Source organism: Chelonoidis abingdonii, chromosome 19, assembly GCF_003597395.2.
Source record: "Chelonoidis abingdonii isolate Lonesome George chromosome 19, CheloAbing_2.0, whole genome shotgun sequence".
NCBI classification, from domain to species: domain Eukaryota; kingdom Metazoa; phylum Chordata; order Testudines; family Testudinidae; genus Chelonoidis; species Chelonoidis abingdonii.
This window is the reverse complement of record NC_133787.1, coordinates 6,042,888-6,062,764: the sequence shown is the minus strand read 5'-3', so window position 1 is coordinate 6,062,764 and position 19,877 is coordinate 6,042,888. Positions and strand designations below refer to the sequence as shown.

Here is a 19,877-nt window from a genome sequence, read left to right as displayed (position 1 = left end):
ATTTAACATCAGAGTTTGTTTAACCCTAAATTCATTAGCAGAAAACTCAGTGTTAAATTAGAAAATACCAGCTCATCTCTCTTCCAGGTGAAGATGAAGACAACAACAGGAAACACTGATTCACTTCACCTGTAGTGGAGACCCATCCCTTCCTGGAAAAATAGGTGTAGCCTGGTTGCATGCCTGGCTAGACCTCACGGGTTGTATCTCCAGCCTGGCCACAATTTCTAGAGAAGACACCCACTGATTTTCTTAGCAATATCTGGCACTTAGATGTGGTCTTTGTATCTATCAGCCTTTAGAATCTCTTTAAAGAAATGGGACCTTCTCCTTTGTTCACATGCTAGAAAGTTGTTTTTCCCTAGCAGAGAGTTGCCTCCTGTATACAATGTCACTCTCTCTCTGTTAGTTGGTATAGGGCCAGATTCTGCTTTGACTTATGCACACCAGTGTCATTCAGAGTAACCCAACTGAACTCAATGCAATTATTCGGTCATGTTTAGATCAGTGTAATTAAGAGCAGAATCAAACCACAGTCACATCTAGAGTTATAAACTAATCCCCCTTCCCACACAGTCTTTTTATTATGAGCCTGTAGACCCACTGTCTCACCAAAAAAAAAAAAAGTTTTTTTTTGTGGGGGGCGGTTACCAGCGTTGCACAATCTTGCTACACTTTGACAAACAGCCAGGTAATGACTTTCAAAAATGTGTTGTTTCTTAGAAACCAAAGAATGTCTTTGTAGCTCATGCACCACCCTTTCCTGCATCCACCCACCCACATACCATTCTCTTATCAGTTTTCTCCTTCTCAGCTGGGAAACTGATTTTTAAATGTGTTTTTTACTTCCTGCCTTTTGAAAGACACTAGAATTAACTTGCTTATTTCATACAACAAACCTTTCATGCTGTGCCCTTTGTGCACGAGTATAATGGTCAATCACAGCATAGTTCTGAGAGTAGGTTTTGCTAGACAGCAAGACGTGGTGCCTAACGAGCTCTTTTCATCAAAGGATTTATAAGCACTTCATGAGATTATTGAAATGCCACAAAACCGATTCAGTAGAAGATTAGACAGGGAACCTGAAGCATGCAGCTGTTTAGCAACTTGTTCAACATCAGAAAAAGTCAAAGGCAGACCTGTGACTAGAACTCAAAAGTCCTCAGTCCTAGAGTCCTGCCCTAACCACTAGACCAGCCGTTTTCAGACTGTCTGAGCTGAGGCCCTCTTTGAATTACAATTTTTGTTTGTGCCTCCCCCACCCCACCCAGACCAAAAAAGAGGTGAGTTGGGGGAGGTGGCACCTGCCACACCAGGCTGAAGCCCAAGCTGCCTGGCATCACTGTTCTTCCCGCCACAACATTCCTCCACACCTCCTGTACTAGAACTGTGAGCTGACTGCTGCTGCAGAGCCCACAGAGGGAGCACAACACATTGTGTATCCAAGTCCTGCAAAATACCTACTTTAAAAAAATGTGTTTCTTAGCAACAGAATAACTATAAGAGGAATTAGATCAGATATTTAGTGTGACAGCACTTGGAACATAGCAATTTGCACATAAGTTATAATGTTGGCTTAAACACCCTGGCAGAGATCCTCAGAGGTATTTAGGCACTTAACTCCCTCCAAAATCAATGGGAGCTAGGAACCTAATACCTTTTGAGATCTGGACCCTGAAAAATGTCACGGTTCACTCACAGAGTTCCTCCTCCATCTTGTGCAGTACCTGATCCTGCAGCTGGACAGACACAGCAAGTTCTTCATTCTCCCGTGCAGAAAATTTCTCCTGCAGTGCCAGCAGCTCTTCCTGCAGCTGCAGCTTCTCCTCCTGCAGCTGGGCCATAGACTCCACCATCTTCTGGATCATAGGAAACTGACGTGCTCCTGACAAGCTGGAGCATTTCCCACCAAAGAATCTTCCGCCTGCAACAAGAAGAATGTTAGCATTGCATTCACAAAGCAGCAGGTAGGTGTGACTGTATGGGGGTTGGCAGCGCGTGATGAAGTGACAGATCCACGCCAGGAACGGCCAGTAAGTGTGGACTAAAAGTAGGGCCGACTAAATGACTAAGTGGAGCAGGAGATGTAAAGACAAAAAGAAAAGGACCATAATGGCAGTGAAAACCCCAGATTCCTTCCTAAGCTGCATGGGCTTAACCTGTGTAGAGGACCATTTCATGGCTCCAATCACCACCCACTGCTCCAATCAATGCTCTGAGGGAAGGAACGAGCAGTGAAGCCCCGTGCAGTTCTGCCAGCCCCCAGGAGGAGCTGCAGAGATGCTCCAGATACAGAAGATGAATCATTTGATTGGAAGTTTTTCCTGAAATAAGTGTGCACACCTTTCAACAGGAATTTGTTTGACAGTTCTGTGCACACTGACAGAATCAAAACGAGGCTGTGATTCTGTAAGCACATACGCGTGTGCTTAACTACTCGTGTAAGCAGTCATACTGACTGTAGCAGGACTACAGAGCTCTGCCACAGTAAAGTCACACGCATGCTTAAGTTCAGGTAGGACCAGGGCTGAAGAAAATGTCGCAGAGGGCATTTGAGAGAAATCCTGACAATTCAATACCTTAAAATATTTTTTTAATTTTCTTTCAAAGCTGTTCAGTTCGTCATATATGGAAAATGGTGGCCACTCAACCAATGGAAGCATGTGGGAAACAGTGTTCCAAGCACAGAGATGCAAGCGAAAAACAGAGTGCGACAGCGACGGCACAAACGTCACATCTCCACAGTCACAACCCCCCAGGAAACTCCCTGTTGGCTGTTTGGCTGGTGAAAAGTATACAGTGAACACATAAGCATGTGAAGTTCATAAATACCCCACTGCTTCTGAGCCCCGGGCTGAGGAGTTCATCACCCGCTGACTTCCACATTCCTGGCTCCATGAGCAAGAAAGAAAAACACAGACAGAGCCCGTGATTTCATTTAAGACGTTAAAAAAAGTGCTTTGGGGCAAACTGAGGAAAATAACCCAAAACACCCTTTGCAATGGGCAGTAGTTCTACCAAGAAGTGGGGCTGGGCCAACGGGACTACGAGGCATTTCACTCTTGGCTGTGGCCAGCAAGTGAAGGAGCGCACCAGCCACCATCTAAAGCATGGCAACAAAGGCTATCTAGTGAAGAGGATAATGCAGCAATCTCCTTCCTCCATGCCACATGCTGTAATTTCCCAACGGTTCTCCATGGTCACATCTCACTCGTTTTTCCCACTCAGCTCCTATCTGTAATAATCTGGCCCTACAAAACAGTAAGGGCAGGTTTGGTCTGCAGCTCCTATCTACATGTCTAAGCACTCACATGGGCCTCATAATGGTAGTGTCTGAGCACCTCATGGTCGTCAGTGGATCTTGTCCTCACAACACCCCTATGAGGTAGAGAAGTACTAGCCCCCTTTTTAATTTTACAGCCAGACTAAATAACATAGGAAGTCTGTGGCTGAGCCAGGGCTCAAACGCATCTCTGATAAAGGCCGAGTCCAGTGACATATCCACTAGTCCATCCCCCCTTTGCAAGGCCCTTATTTCTACTCTCATCTGAAGTCCCTCAGGTAATGTCAGGCTTTACTATTCATATTTTTTAATTTAGATGAACAAAAAAAAAAAAAAAATCACACAAACTCCTAAATTCCGATGGCTTGATCTGGTACCAGTGGCAGGTGAGGGAGGGGCTGACAGTGGCTGCAATGCACAATGGACAAACAAGCTGGAAAAGTGAGGTGCTGTGGAAGGAAATTGCGCTGCTATTTTCTCACTGCTCTGCCCTCAGCAGTGAGGAAACAAAAGGCACCTCACAGCTCCTCTTATTGTTTTAACTGAAATGAATTATGAAGGGAGCATTATTTTTTGGAAGCAGGTTACAGATGGCTTTATATGGTTTAGATTAAATTTGGGCTTATGTTATTGATTGGGGAAAGGGGATAACTGCAGTCTATCCTATAGACATACATGTTCATAGAGGCCTAACATTGCAGCTCATGTAACTAATCCTTAAAGTACTTGTTACTTCCCAGGTGGAAGTAAAGGGACGGGCTAGTTCCCAGGATTTGGGGTGATGCTACAAGGAGGCGCTATGGTGGTGAGGAGGGAGAATCTGTGGCCATAAGAAAGAGAGCTTAGGTCAGGATTCCAGCCTGCCATGAGCCTAATACCACCCTGCCCTGCCTCCCGCCTGTTTAAATAACTACTAGAAATGACACAGTTCTGTGGCTTCAAGGCCAAATAATAGGGCTGGTAATTGTCTGGCTAAGTGCAAGCAGTCAAAGTTGCTTGCTTTATGCAAAGTGTATTTATCAGAAGAAGCTGCTTTTGCTGCACGACTAATTTTTTTTTTTTATGTAAACATTTGGTAGCTCTGTCTCTTTTTAAGACACGTGTTTGGACCATATGGACGTGTTTAATATACCAGTTGCGGGCCTTTGACATGTTCCTCTCTGCATAGAGAAGTTATGGGATAATGATGTGAGCAAAGGGCTGAAAAGCAGCTATTGAGTTCTAATCCTAGCTCTGTCACTCATTTGGTGTGTGCCCATGGCCTAGTTCAAAGGTATAACAAGATCCAAGGGCTGAATTCAAACTAGAAATAAGATGCATGCCAAGGGTTGTGGTGGAAATTGTTTAATCTAGATTGGATGTTTTTCTAAAAGGTATATTCTAGTTCAAACAGGAACTAATTTGGGGAAGTGCTATGGATATAGGTGGTCAGAGCAGATGATCGCCTGGTCCTTTTTGGCCTTGTAGTCTATGAATAGGGCCAATATTTTCACAAATGACCACTGATTCTGGGTGGCATTTTGCCTCAATTTTTGAGTACCTGAGACACCTTTAAAGCGACTTGAGTTGGCCGTCCAGAAGCAGTGTGCACCTTTGTTGGCTTTTAACCTCTCTTAGTAACTGAGTTTCTCCATATGTAAAAGAGGGATACTATACATCAGAGGGGATAACACCTACCAGATTTTAAGAAAAGAACCTGTAAAGTCTTATATAAATGCAAAGTGTTATTCCTTTGGGAGTGTTCTCTCACCTCAAAAGTGCTATCCTAAGATAAAAGGAGATGTCAGGGCATGTCTGAAACCACTGTGTATCTGTGTGTATTATCTAATTTAATCCTGTGCTGAGACACTGAATCCTTCTGCTATGGAATTTAAACCAGTCAATTTAAAACCATGGCAATTGTACGCAACTTAATTCAAACAAAGCATGGAGATTGTTCTATGCTTTGAACACGTTCCCCTTTGGTCCAGGTGTATCATCTCTTCCAATATGTTATTCTCCAGAAATCGTTCTTGGGAGACCGGAGGCTTGGAAAGGCAGGTCTGCCAATGGCGCAGGCAGCTTACATTATATAACTTACCACACAGACTTACTGGTTAGGAAGCTAATTACACAGCAGTAGTCTATGTATGCTAGAGTTCAAAGGAAGGCAGACACTTTATACTGTGAGTTAAACACACACAGCTTTTCAGACACAGCCACACAGACTTTCATGCTTGTTCTGAAAAACTTTTAAAGTGGACATCAGTGACTTCCACAAAGGCTGCAGCCAGATGCATACAAACAACATAACACGTTGATTATATACGGGGCAGATCAGACCATAGGATTTATATGGGGCATTTAACATTGAAATTGTATAGTACATGCTGAGGTAGCCAGCAGTTGATGTGCAAAGTGTACAAATGAAACGTCCTGTTATTTCAACACTTTCTGGCTTTTCAGCTGTTTATAGGTAGGTCCCTACCAAATTCACAGCCATGAAAAACACCTCACGGACCGTGAAATCTGGTCTCCCCCAGCAAAATCTGGTCTTTTGTGTGCTTTTACGCTATAACACACAGATTTCCTGGAGGAGACCAGTGTTTCTCAAATTGGGGGTCCTGACCCCAAAGGGAGTTGTGAGGGGGACAATAAGGTTATTTTAGGAGGGTCGCAATATTGCCACCCTTACTTCGGCATTGGTGCCTTCAGAGCTGGGCTGCTGGAGAGTGGCAGCTGTTGGCCGGGCACCCAGTTCTGAAGGCAGCACCCCACCAGCAGCAGCACAGAAGTAAGGGTGGCAATACCATGCCATGCCATCCTTACTTCTGCACTGGTGCCTTCCGAGTGAGGCAGAAGGAGAGTGCAGCTGCTGACCGAGGGCCCAGCTCTGCAGGCAGCAGTACGGGTTGCAATGACATGCCATGCCATTCTTACTTCTGTGTTGCTGCTGGCAGTAGCTCTGCCTTTAGAGCTGGGCTCCCAGACTGCAGCTGCAGCTCTCCAGCTGCCCATCTCTGAAGGCAGCGCCACCACCAGCAGCAGCACAGAAGTAAGGGTAGCAGTACCGCAACCCCCCTCTTCCCCTACAACTCCTTTTTGGATCAGGACCCCTACAATTACAATACCGTGACAGTTCAGATTTAAATAGCTGAAGTCATGACATTTAAATTTTTAAACTTCTATGACCGTGAAATTGACCAAACTGGACCGTGAATTTGGTAGGGCTCTATTTATAGCTGACCGTGCAGCGTCTTGAGCCTCTCTAGTCTGCAGCTTGCCAACCATTTGCCAGAGAATGGGGAGTCTATAAAGCAGGGAAGCCTACTACACCTACGAACGAAGCCAGTAAAAAGCTCAAGGAGTATTAGCAGATAGAGGGATCAGCAAAGTTCAGATGAGCCATTTGCCTCGGGTGGGCACAGCTAGAAAAGCAGCGAAACGCTTAGCGAAGCGGCAGTGTGAGCAGGGGCAGCAGAGGAGGAAACAGCAGCAGGGGGGTTCAGAGAAGGGGGCACCGCAGACTTGTGAAGATAAATTCTAGGTCTAACTCACTGTACACTTACTCTGGTTACGTCATTTTCACACACTAGTTCCCCCGCCTGAGAAGAAAGCTGCAATTCATGTGTCTGCCTACTCCTTGCATTACTTTTTGTCTCTTGGCACCTTACATTTCCAGCTGGCACGCCTTCCCCCTTTCTTATGCTCCTTCCTGTTTCTGTCACTGAGCCGCCTCTTCCTCTCTCTGCGTAACATGCTTGGCGCTCTCCCGCACACACTGTCCTGAGGCCCGCTCAGGGCGGAGAGAGACGTCTCCCACAGATAACCCAGTAAGTTCTAAACCAGAGCACGGCAGGGAGTGGCTCACTCTGATCTGTCTGGACAAGCCCAGGTAATTAGTTTCTGATGGAGAAAACGAATAATAGGAATCAAAATCCAACTTCCAGCACAGTTTCTGAGTAGCTTCTTCCTCACCAAAGACACAAGGCCTGAATCTGTAAACTAGGACTAACCCCCAGAAGTCAATGGAGTTAAACTGGAGTTAGTGGATAAGAATCAGACCTGCCATTTCTCTCATAAAGGTGAATATGCTTCCATGCACCTTTAGTGAAAAGCTCTTGCTTCACCTCCTTTTCCGCACCAAGAGACTGCAACCCTGAAGAGACACTTACATTCACTGGTCTCTTGTACTAGAGATGCTGCCTATAGAAGGATGGGAAGCAGGACAAAAGGAGCAATGAGGACTCCATTTCTGCCAAATCCACATTGTCACTTTGGAAGTTAACAAGGGAGAGGGATAAATGAGCTCCAAATGACTGCCAAGAGCAGACCAGCCTCTTGAACACATTGCAGAGGACACTGTCCTCAGCAATTGCATGACAGCAAAGATGAGGCCCCACGTTTGAGCTGTCAATTTAAGTGCTTAAGATTCAGAAGAGTATCTGGGCAAGATGCAGCTTTCAGAGCAAGGCATACAATCTTCTGAAATGCCATTTATCTCCTCTTGTGGGAGGGGGACTGAAGACAAAACCAGAATATTTAAGCAAGACCCAACAGCACAGAGACAGGCGGCGAAACAGACACAAAACAGGACAAAAACTCAGGTTGAGGAGATGCAAGAGAGCAGGGATGAAGAGCAAAGGAGGCGGCAATGCACTAGGAGGGAATAGGTGGTTATAACTGCACTTTGATAAAGTTTCCTTAAAAGAGAAGAAATAAACAAGATCATTTTGCTTCAGATCAAAGGTTAGATTAATCTGTCAGTGACCTGACCTGACCCAGCACAGTTTATTTCTTTTAGCTGCGTGCAAACACCTGGCTTGCATTTGATCCCTCCTGAGCCCAAGTCATTCCCTAATGAGTAATCAGTTTCTATTTATATAAAAGAATCATTGCATTAGCTGTGAGCTGAGGAAATTCACTTACCCCTAATCTCATTTCACCATGAAGCAGTTTCTTTCTGATTTTGTTGCCTTAAGACAGAGATAGGCATGAGAATTAATGGTCATCAATTCTCATGCCTCCCCCTTTACCTGCTTTCTCAACGTTCATGCTGCAGGCTTCCTGGCCCTGCGCTCCAGCGTTCCAGTTGCGAGCAGACCCCGACCTCTTCTCTACGCCCAGCTTCTGGGTCTGTGGCTGGTGATGATTCTCCTTGTTCTTCACCTGACTCTTGCCCTTGCACAACTTGTCCTGCAAGGCCTGCGTTCAAAACACAACCATTTTCCCTTTAAAGGGCATTGTAACTCAAGAGGGCACAAAACTCCCTTGACTTCTTGTCATAGACTGAGTGAGATTTGGAAAGGTGACCCTGTGCCCGAGGGTATTGAAATCATTACAGGTACCTCAGGATTTCAAGCTGTATTTCTGCTGTCTTCACATCTTCGTCGCTTCCCCGCACTACTCTGATCTGGTCAACTCCCCACCTGCTAAAACCAAACTCCTCCCCATTGCTGTTCCAACCTAATCAAACTCCAGCCTGTGCCATCCCACTAAAGCTATCAGTGCCCTCTTCCCCAATGACCTCCTACGTTCTCCCACACTTTCCCTCCAGCTTTCAGCTCTCATCAACCTCAGGTTTCCAAAAGGTCAGTCACAAGGCAAAAGACAAGAAGCAGCATACACATGGTCTCAGATACAAACTACAGATTGGAAATCAGCATCTCAAATAGCGGTCATTTTTCAAAGTTCTGAAACCTCTGTTTTGGAGAGAAAGGAACAAGGAGAAGACAGGCGGAGGACGGAAAATTAGATGGCAATGTAGGAAAAAAAGATACTCAATTACAGTGACTGAGGCTGATCCATTCATCGCATAGCAGGTGATTTCCTGATTGCGATCAGGTGAGCCAAGCCAAGCCTGATGGGGAAAAGGAAGAGGAAAAAAAAAATCAGTTTCATCAGGAATGAAACCAGACAGAGTGAATCAGAAACCAGAGACAGAAAAGATGCATTAAGTCCATGTAGCCCCAAACATGGTTCAGTGCAGGAATTATTCCTCTCATTAAATTTGCTGGTGTTCTGCCCAGTCTAATTTCAGATCACCCAAGCAATGAGGCTTCCACCATGTTCCCCAGCAGACGTCACCAGAGCTTTCCAGATTTCAGTGTCAGGAAGTTTTCATTTACATTCAGCCTTGATTTTCCTTTCCTTAATTTCATCCCATTCCTCCTAGTTACACCCCCATCCTTGAACAAGTCCTCACGCTCTTTAATATTTGACATCCTTTTGGTAGATAATCGTGTCCCTCCCTACCTTTTTTGTGGTTCAGCCAAGATGCACGTTTAGCTTAGTCTATCCTTTAATATATAAGAATGTATCCTTTAATCTAGCCTCATAAATCAATGGCTTCAGCTTCTAAATCACGGTTATTGTTCTCTGTATTCTTTCCAATATGTCAGCACCTCCCTGGTCGAGAGGGACCCAGCCCGGTAAACAGTATTCTAGTTGGTGTAGTCATTCTACAGATTGTCAGTTCTGCATTCCGTGACATGTTGTTTCTGAATTCACGCTGGCTTTTTCTGCTGCTATATCACACTGTAAGCTCATTTCCATGGACCATTTAACAATGAGCCACTGTTCAGATGCACGGATTTGGAGCAAGCCTAACTTCTAACAGTTTTATGACAGATCTGGAAGGATGGAGAGGAATAAGGGGATTATCATAATTTACGTAACAATTATTCAGTAGCTTGAAAAAAAAAAATCTATATTCTTCTCCATTCCAGGAGCAAGCCTTCTCCTTTCTGCCACCCCAGGAAAGATTATGCTGCTTCCACTGCTGTGCCAGGACTACCTTAAAGGTCTGCAGACAGGACTTTGAAGCTGTCTCTGTAGTGACAATTATAGGGATTTCTCCGCTGCAGATCTAATGCCAGGGCACTAGCAGTGATCGGTACACTAGTGTAGACCAGGCACTAGCATTTTCACTCTCATGTCATCTGAAAGCAAGTGGTACTAGCACCAGCAGCCAGGCTCCACTAGCAGTCTCACCTTTGCTCTCACCAGTGGAATTGTACTGGTGCTGGAGCAATGATGGAAGGTTTTCGGAAAACTGTCAGTGTGGACATGGGTTTTGTTGTAATCTGTTCACTGACTGAGACTGGAGAATTTCCCCCCACCCCATTCAGAAGCTACTTTTATTAGTTACACTGTATCTATAATGTTCTGAAATAAGGCAAGTTTTACTGGTAAAACTTTGTAGTGTAGACCAGGCTTAAGATCACAAAAGCACTGTACGATAGGTGAGCAGTGCCACACGAGTAAGTCCCTGCCCTGAAGAGCAGAAACCTGAAAGGCATGAGTGAGTACAACACACAGCACAAAATCGTGAATGGTTATTACAGCTGGAATGTTTCTGAATTGAACTTCAAAATGAGGGAGACCAGTTCTCAGACTGCAGCCAGAACACAACATGTTGCACTTCGATAGTGCCTGTCATCCCACATTCTAGAAGCACTTTACAAGAGGTAATTCCTGAAGCTATACCAGGCGCTGGGCCTGGATGGAAAGTGGGGCAGAGCAGCCTCTACACTTCTGTGAAACACACAGGTATTGTCTCCATTGTATAGAGACATAGATTAAGTGACTTGCTCAAAGTCCAACAAAGAATGAGTGACAGAAATGGAAATAGAACCCAGGAGTCCTGACTCTCAATCCTTTGTTCTAACCCCTCCATATGAAATTCCTACCATCTTCTCCCCTACCCATGATCCACCTAATCAGTAGTTAGTAAACACTACTGCACAACCCTAGATATGAGATAAGGTGTATGCAACGCATGGGGTGGGGTTTTTGTTTGCTTGTTTCTTTGTTTTGTCTTCTTCCTCCCTTGGATGCTTATTATATAACTCAAAAGTGACACCAAAAATGTTATTCTTAACAGTTCCACTAAATCTTTACCACTTCCTCATTGGAGTTGGTTTCCTAACACTTTCCAGATAACCGAGACATATTTTTCCAACACCCTTTCCATCTCCACCCAAGGAATAAAGTATTACAACAAAGTGCCTTTATGCAGCAGAATAAATTGTATTTTGAAAAGAGACAAGCTAGTTTTAAAAATCTGGCACCTAAATCTAAGAGTGTTTTTTGTTGTTTTTTTTTAAATTAGCTAGTAGTTGCTCTATAATCTGAGTTCCTACCTTACTCCTTAGAGGATTTTCTGCTGTGAGAGTGATGGTACTACTAAGTTCAATCAGCTGTGAGTTTCACAATGAGGACACTTATCATATTCCCCCCAAATGCATCCTGCTGGGAAATGCTGAGATCTCTACTACTGATTTTTGTTTGGGATCCTCTACCGATAATGGCCCTGATCCTGGGCTGTGGCTAAGAGGAGTTCAATGCAGCCCTATATCTAGAGAGTGCAAAGGTGACTGCAAGCAACTTTTATTCCTTCCAGATTTTGGAACCGCTGGGGATTGATTCAGCCCTTGACACAAGTTAGGGCTGCTTTGACTTACACCCTGCCAGCAACAGTCTCCAAGGGACCATCCAATAGATCATAATAGCCCAAATTCTGAGCATTCCTGCCTTCCCCAACACATCCCTTCTCTTCCTGAGACATGTCCCTGATATGTCCAGGCACCAGAAGTTGTGATGGGGCCTGGTGTAGTGTCATTACACATGCCTAATGTCACCAGGAAATCCTTCATACACCTCCACTGGGGAATACCTGAGAAGTCCAGCTATTTGGCTCCTTTACACTGCAGGCAGATGACTTCTAGATGCCAATATAACACTTAATTGATAACCCACTCCCTTTCCCATAAAGACACAGCTGAAAAGATACACAGTTCAACAGGAAACCACCGAGTACCAGAAGATAAAGATTGCGTTCCTCAGTAGGTGCCCTGGCTTTCATTCTTCTCTCCGAAGAGGATCAGGGGTTCCTTACCTGCACAGTCACGCAGGGGCCTTGTGGACTCGCAGCGCCGCACCAGTTCACACTGGGGTTTTTCTGTTGGACCAATGCAGGCAGCACAGGCGTCTGGACAGAGGAGTCCTCTTCACTGTCACTGAGCAGTGAATCCTGTCCACTCCCTTAAACAAAACAAAAAAGAATGTTAAATAAATCAGCCCAGGAGAAACTGACTACAAACAGCTTGTGTAGCAGAGAGTGAGGAGGGATCCCTTTAGACTGATTCAGTCTTGGGTATGCCTCCTGTTCTCATTCAGCAAACCTGTCTCCTCCTTCTCTCCCTCCCAAGTTCTGTTCCAGGCCATCCATCATCATGCTAGTAACTAAAGCTGGTATCCAAGCCCCCTCCCTTCTCTGGCTCACAGCCAAGGTCATTAACAACTACCGTCAAGCTTTCGATTCCTGCTGCCCAAAATACTTCAGGTCAATGCAGAAAGCATGAGCTTTGTATGAAATCTCAGCCACAGGGCCATATACTAAAGAGGGGAGGAGAGAAGCGGGATTGGGGGGAGGGGAGAAGGAAAAGGTGTAAGCAAAGCTACAGTCTGCCCACCTGAGTGATCTGAGACCTGTCAAACTCATTTCACATATGACTACAACCTCCTCTTCGTACGTCATTTGGAAAATGTAAAGCACCATACAAGAACAAAGTATTATTACTTTGGCAATGTTGATGAGCAAAATGAGCCCTTTAGGGCAAATATGATCTGTTGGCAAATCAACATAAGTTATAAGAATCCGAACTGTAGGAATCTATTCATGTCTCTTTATGAAGAACCCTGTAAACAATCCAAACAGACTCTGAAGAATTATGCAAACTTCACCTCTCAATCTACAAGGTTGTCAGATGCGTGGACTTTTTCTGTACTGTCAAAACTCCCACACAAGGGGATTGGGAATCAGGATTCCTGGGTTCTCCTCCCACCTTTGCTACTCGCTTATTTTGTGACTTCTGTATCCATGACCTTATCCCCTAGTTGCCCGACCAGGTCTGCATCACAAAACCTGTCTAACTGACACTGCAGGACTAGTGAGCTAACACTTCCTCCCCCAGAATGTGTTTCACTACAGAACCAGAATGAAGATGGACAAATCTAGAGGCAGTGTAGCCACTCTGTTCTTTTTTGGGTCCAAATGCAGCAAAAGCTCACTTGAGAAAATGGATCATCTCCCAGCTCTCTCACTGCTCAGCCAAAAATCAACCCGTGGATGGAGAGCAGCTGGCTAAAGCTGAACCCTGGCAGGACCACTGAAGTGATACTGGCAGGAAGTGGCAAGCACTTTAAAGAACTTGCCTCCTTTCTCACATCCCCCACTCTCAAGAGTGTCTGTTACCACAAGGCTATGGGTTGATATGGTTGTGGAGTCCTCAATGCTACTGGATGCTCAAATAGCCATGGTGGCAAAAAACACTCACTTTTTTCTGTGATGAGCAGGAGATTGTGTTCCTTCCTCCCAGACACATCCCTGACTACAGTGACCCACACTCTGGTGACCTCCAGGCTTGGTCATTGCAACTCATTACATATAGGAATGACCCTCCAGCGGTTGAAAAATACAGCAACCCCTTGGCTTAGCAGTGCATGTCATCATGACCAAAGAAACTCACTCAGCTCTCTGAATTGGCTAATCAAGGTCTTTTTCCTGATATTCAAAGCCCTGTATAAGAGTGGCCCAATCTGTCTGAGACATCACTTCTCCTTCAGTGACCATAACTTCTTATGACGTCTATGTCCCATTAGTACAATGAATATACAGACCACAGAGGGAGGCTTGCAAGGGTGGAGAAGAAAACTTTCTCGGGAGCTGGGGCTAAGCTAGGGAACCCAGCCCTGAATGAAATAAGAATGACTACAGGTCTCTCCATGTCCAGAACAAATGCAAAAATGAATGCTTCAGTTTAGCGTTCCCATGATCAGTTCATCTCACAAACGAAACACACTAAAAACTACTAAAAATAAATCAGGCTCTTTTTCCTACAGGCTGGAAAGGGACAGAGAGAGGTTGTTATTGCTATTTCTGTTCTGAAATAGTTGGGAAGTACTCAGATACTATAGAGAAGAGGGCTGCATACGTACAAGATAGATATATAATCTTGCTGTGCATGTCACTTTGCCTCCCTATGCCCGTTTCCCTATCTTTAAAATAGGAATAACAACCTTTCAAAATCATGTGTAGCTTCTTAATAAAAGGTATTACATACATGCAATTGATATATATTATTTTTCCCCCACCAGGTAGGACACAGTCTGATGCTAATCATACAGTACACTGGTTTTTAGTGTCTCACTATCCACCAGTCTCTCCGCTCCGTAAAACAGGAATGCTACTAGCTCAGTGGGGAAAGGGTAAGGGGGGGAATGAAAACAATTTCAGACCCCTGCTCCTGCATACCGGGCCAGCCTCTCAGATACACATGTCTATGGTCAGTAGTTAGAAATCAGAGAAGAGGAAACAATACATAGACAAATTGCTGCCAAAGTTTAAGAACTTAAATGTGTCAGAGAGTGAACAATAAAAGAGTGCAGACAATCCATTTCTTTTTGATTTTCCACCCAAAATTTCTAGTACTTTTGCTAAAACCTGGCTTTAACACTCAGAGTGACCCTGAAGCCTGCAAACAGACAGTGTGTGTTGTGTGTAACCACACAGAAGCTGCAGCATGTTTCAACAAGTAGGTTTTGGTTCTTTTAGCTACTTTTTGAAAAGGCGTCAGCCCCTGAAGAAGAAAAAACGTTGAACTAAACTCACCTATTTGGTTTCAGTGCTTTAGGGAGATAAGAAACTCTCCCAAGGACCCCAGATGAAGGACGAACAGAATCCACGTGGTTTTCTTCCATGCAGATCACAGATATTTTTTTTTCTTTTACACGTTAAAATTTAACTTTTGTCCCAAGGCTTCTGACTAGGAAGAGGGAGAGGAGCCTTTCATCTTCCACCACAGCAGCAGCACTGAAACACCTGTCTGATGAACCCTGGAGTTACCTAACAGCTTATGTCTGTTTCAGAATTGCTTCCCCCGAAACCATTTTAGTCTCATCTCTGGCATCTAAAAAGAAATGTCAAAAATGCGGGCTCGCTGGTTTTCTAGCCTATCCTGGCTGTAGTGTGAGAAAAGGCGTGACCATGAGTGGGCTGGGCATGGAATGGGATGAGCCATCACTTAATACTCACGGTTAAGAGGGAGGTCCTTTTTCCACAGGTCTTTCAGTGAGGGAGTAGGTCCCAGATCCCAGGTCTTGCGAGATGTAAGCATGGCATACGGCCCCAAAGCAGATCGACACCTCAGGGCCTGGGAATAAACACAAGCAAAGATATTCCAGTAAAGGGTTGGATTCCAGCTGCAGGAAGTTTAGTGGTCCAAGATGAGACACTCTAGCAAGCTATGCAAGTAGCAATGTCCCCATCTTGATTCCTACTCCCACATACATCTGGAACGATTCAGATTTGAATACTGGGAATTTGTCCACATGAGAAATGCTGACCTATACAAAGCAGGCATTTACACACACTATATCTCTAATTAACTTAATAATTTCTGTTTGCAATGTTATTGTAGCTGTGTTGCTTCCTTCTTCATGTTGTGATATTTCCATTTTAATTGCCAAGATTCCATAGCTTCCATAGTTGTTTGGCTTGGTCTTTACCCAGGTTGTTTTGGTTAATAATTCCTGTATCATTTCCAGCTTCTTCCACTACTATATTTGATTTTATAACTTTTACATTTTCAGGGCCGGAATCATGTCGTCCTATGAGTCTGCAGACCCCCTTGTACAATAGCCAGGAAATAAGCATCCATCTCTAACCTGTTCTCTTCTGCATCACGCTCTTATTGCAGTGCTGTGATCTTGACTGGGGCCTTCAAAAGTGTTACCACAGTACAAAGAATAGCAAAGATATTTGGGCTCTTTGTTCAGTTGTTCAGCCGGATTCTCACCTTGCACCAGTTTTTCCACCAGTGGACTTCAGTGGAATTGTTTGATTTAAACCTTCATAACTTAAATCATAACCTAGTTCATCCCACAATCAGGCCTCCACAGCATGAGAACCATAGCCCAGAGAGGCTGGAAGCAGACTGGGGAAGAGAGAGACTCCTATCCAAGTGGCATGTGCCATCTGGATTCCCATGCCTTCCAACTCCACTGAGTCTCACTCATCTGGAAAGAGACTTCTTCATTTGAGATTAAACTGTAAGCAAGTCTTCAAATCCTCTGTTTCACAAGGAAGGATTTGGCAGTGTTTGTTTCAATTAGACATCTAAAATATCATTATTCATAACTTTACAAAACTGCTCTCATTCATACTGTGGTGGCTCAATGACCCTGTGTCTCAGTGATCCCATTGGGTCATCTGGAGAGGAAGTATGAGCCTAGCATGGGTTCAAGCACATGCAGTTGAATCAGTAAAGTAGTCAGAAAGCGTGATATTCCCTGCCTCGGGGACTGACTCTAAACTCAAAGCCATAATGAAGGGGAGAAAAGGAATCAGCCCTAAAGATGAACCAAAACTGAAAACAACCAAAAAAGACCTGTGGCTTGGCAGCCAGGCAGTGACATGAAGACAGGCAGCATTAGGAGAGAGCTCTGTGATTTAGGATTGTCTCGATCAGTGTAGTCAAACTCAGGAGAACTGGATACAATAGGGTGACCAGATGTCCCAATTTTACAGGGACAGTCCCGATATTTGGGGCTGTCTTATATAGGCGTCTATTACCCTCAACCCCCATCCCGATTTTTCACACTTCCTGTCTGGTCACCCTAGGATACATGATCCTTACTATCTCACGTACGCACACAGAGCTTCTGGTCAGAAATCTCTGAACCAGGGTAGACCGCATTACAAGAAGTGTAGTTATGCAGGGAAAGCCAGTGCCATGGAGGAACAGAGATGAAGAGGAGAAACAAACATTTATTTTTAAACTGCATTTTTATTTAAAATCCCTGTCATCAGTTTATGCTTAGACTGGAAGCAATTCAGAGCAGGGACTGTCTTTTCTATGCCCTGTGAAGCACCTAATGCGCATTAGGTGCTGATTAAATAATACACCTCTGTCCCGATATAACGCGACTCGACATAACACGAATTCAGATATAACGTGGTAAAGCAGCGCTCCGGGAGGGCACGGCTGTGTGCTCCGGCAGATCAAAGCAAGTTCGATATAACTCAGTTTTACCCATAAGATTTTTTGGCTCCCGAGGACAGCGTTATATTGGGGTAGAGGTGTAATTAAAACAATCTTTTCTATTTTGCTCTTGTCACGCTCCTTTCATCCAAAGATTTCAAAATGTTGCATGAACATTAATGGAACCTTAAAATGCCCTTTTTTAGCTCTCCACTCTGCCTCATTAACCATTACATCACTTATTAGAGTGACCCAACCCACACTAACAGGGGCCCCAGTGCTTAACTGCCACTAAATGGGCACAGGGGTCCATTGAGACGGTGGCAGCTGCAGGATCAGAACCCTAGCATTATCCCACTGTTTATTATGGCACATTTATTCCAACCCCTGGAAATGCTGAATCTTGAAACGAAGATTACCGCAAACGTTATGCTGTGCATATTAATGGAACGAATCCCATGTATTTCCAAGCCTCCTGCTCTGCTATTTCTGATGCATCTCACACGCATGCATGGTTCTTGTCACACATTTGGGCCTTGGCAGGTGAAGCGTAACGACAATACAATAGCAGGCTCACACTCCGGGGGAGAAACCAGAATTCCAGCAGCCGGCGCACACCATGCCTGGTGCCATTGATAGCCAAACAAGTTACTGGAAATACAGACTGACCGATGGAAATCGAGGTGATTTCGGGGGGCGGGAGGGGGCGACCAAAGCAAAGCCCTGGTTAAAAGCCACAAAGCTGTGCCAGGCGCACTCCACCTACTGCTGTGTTTGCTCCCACTCCACCCCCACCTCCAATGCCAATGAGTCCTTTGAGAGAGACAAGGCAGGTGAGGGAATGTCTTGTATGGGACCAACCTCTGCGGATGGAGGGGACCAGCTTGCCAGCTACACGGAGCTCTTCTTCGGGCTCCTTTCGGTAGGGCCAGGAGAGAGAGAGAGAGACACAGAAAGAAAGACACACAGGCACCAACACACACACACACGATCAAAGCAGAGGCATCCAGACACACACATACACACACCCCGCTCCGAGAGAAGACACAGGCACTAACACACACACACCCAGGATCAAAGCAGAGGCATCCAGACACACATACACACACACACACACACACACCCCTCTAAGAGAAGACAGGCACCAACACACACACCCAGGATCAAAGCAGAGGCATCCAGACACACACACACACACACACACACCCCGCTCCGAGAGAAGACACAGGCACCAACACACACACTCAGGATCAAAGCAGAGGCATCCAGACGGACACACACACACACACACACGCTCCGAGAGAAGACACAGGCACCAACACACACACTCAGGATCAAAGCAGAGGCATCCAGACGGACGGACACACACACACACACACACACACACACACTCAGGATCAAAGGAGAGGAATCCACACACACACTCCCGCTCCCGACCCGCGGACGCAGGAACACGAGGGGCCGAGGCCAGACTCACCCGCTCGGAGCTGCCCGGCTCCGGGGTGGGCGCCCGGCACTGCCCGGCCTGGCCGCCCCCGGGGGCAGGAGGGCCATGGCAGGGGGCTGCGCTGTCACCCCTCACGCCGCCAGCCCGGATTCCGCAGGCAAGTCGCGGAGCTTCCCCATTCCCCGCCCCGCACACACCCCCTCGCACCCCCCCCCCGCTTTTCCACAGGAAATGGCTGGCTCCGGGGTTGCCATGGTAACCGGCTGGCCGCACTCCGGGGCTCCTTCTCCGCAGCGGGCCGCGCCGGGGCCCCGCGGGAGGGGAGCTCCGGGCCAGCCCCTGGCCCCGCGCAAGGCGGGTCCCACGCCGCAAGCTGCTCTGCTCCGGGGGTGGCTCGCCAGGGCGGCGCAGGGAGACCGCGGGGGGAGGGGGCTAGACGTGCAGCCGAGGCGGGGGAAGGCAGCAAAACCCACCGAGCAGTGTCCCCGCCGGGCTGGGCTGGCAGCCGCTGCCCAGAGCCAGGGGCGAGCCCAGGGGCTGGTGTCCTTCTCCAGCACAGTGGCTGCATTGCCCCCGGCTAGGGGCTCACAGAGCGAGACTGCAAAGCAGCAGCCAGCCTCTCACGAGCCTGGCGTGGGAAGAGCCAGAGCACCCCCGTGGGGTCACAACAAGCCCCTTCTTCGGGAGAAAAAAAACCCCGCTGCCTGCCCTAAACTGTTGTCCAGGGCTGTAAACAAGCTGCCCTGCTCCACCTCAGAGATGGATGCATTTCTGCAGTGGCTAAAATGATTAACCTGCGTGGTTTGTAAAGCATGCAGGGATCTTTCTGGCTGAAAGGGTTACAGGAAAACACATTGTGGCCATCAAGTAATTCCCAAATGCAGGGTTTATTTTTAAATAATAAACCATAATATAAATACTAGGGCTGTCCAGAGATTTAAAAAAAGTGATTGCAATTAATCATGCCATTAAAATTAATCATGATTAATCACACTGTTAAATATTAATAAAATACCATTTAAATATTTTAGATGTTTTCTACATTTTCAAATATATTGATTTCAATTTCAACACAGAATACAAAGTGTACAGTGCTCACTTTATTTAGTTTTGATTGCAAGTA

The 19,877-nt window shown here is 45.8% G+C and overlaps 1 protein-coding gene across 7 annotated transcripts in view; it reads right to left on the bottom strand.

The window, feature by feature from the left end:
• Positions 1–18,943, bottom strand: part of KIFC3 (kinesin family member C3) — a 43,198-nt gene extending 24,255 nt beyond the window's left edge. For 3 of the 7 annotated variants that reach the window (XM_075073656.1, XM_075073653.1, XM_032784867.2), the window contains exons 1-2: positions 8,299–8,398; positions 1,728–1,924 (exon numbers count right to left, since the gene is read on the bottom strand). In XM_075073656.1, coding sequence (XP_074929757.1) covers positions 1,728–1,924; positions 8,299–8,317 — 216 coding nt within the window. In that variant the 5' untranslated portion in view covers positions 8,318–8,398. Of the gene's footprint in view, positions 1–1,727; positions 1,925–2,832; positions 2,893–8,298; positions 8,468–12,161; positions 12,308–15,359; positions 15,478–18,784 lie in introns of those variants that run through there. The other 4 variants (XM_032784850.2, XM_075073655.1, XM_075073654.1 and 1 more) reach the window with 4 other exon arrangements.
• Between the last annotated feature and the right edge of the window lie 934 nt (positions 18,944–19,877).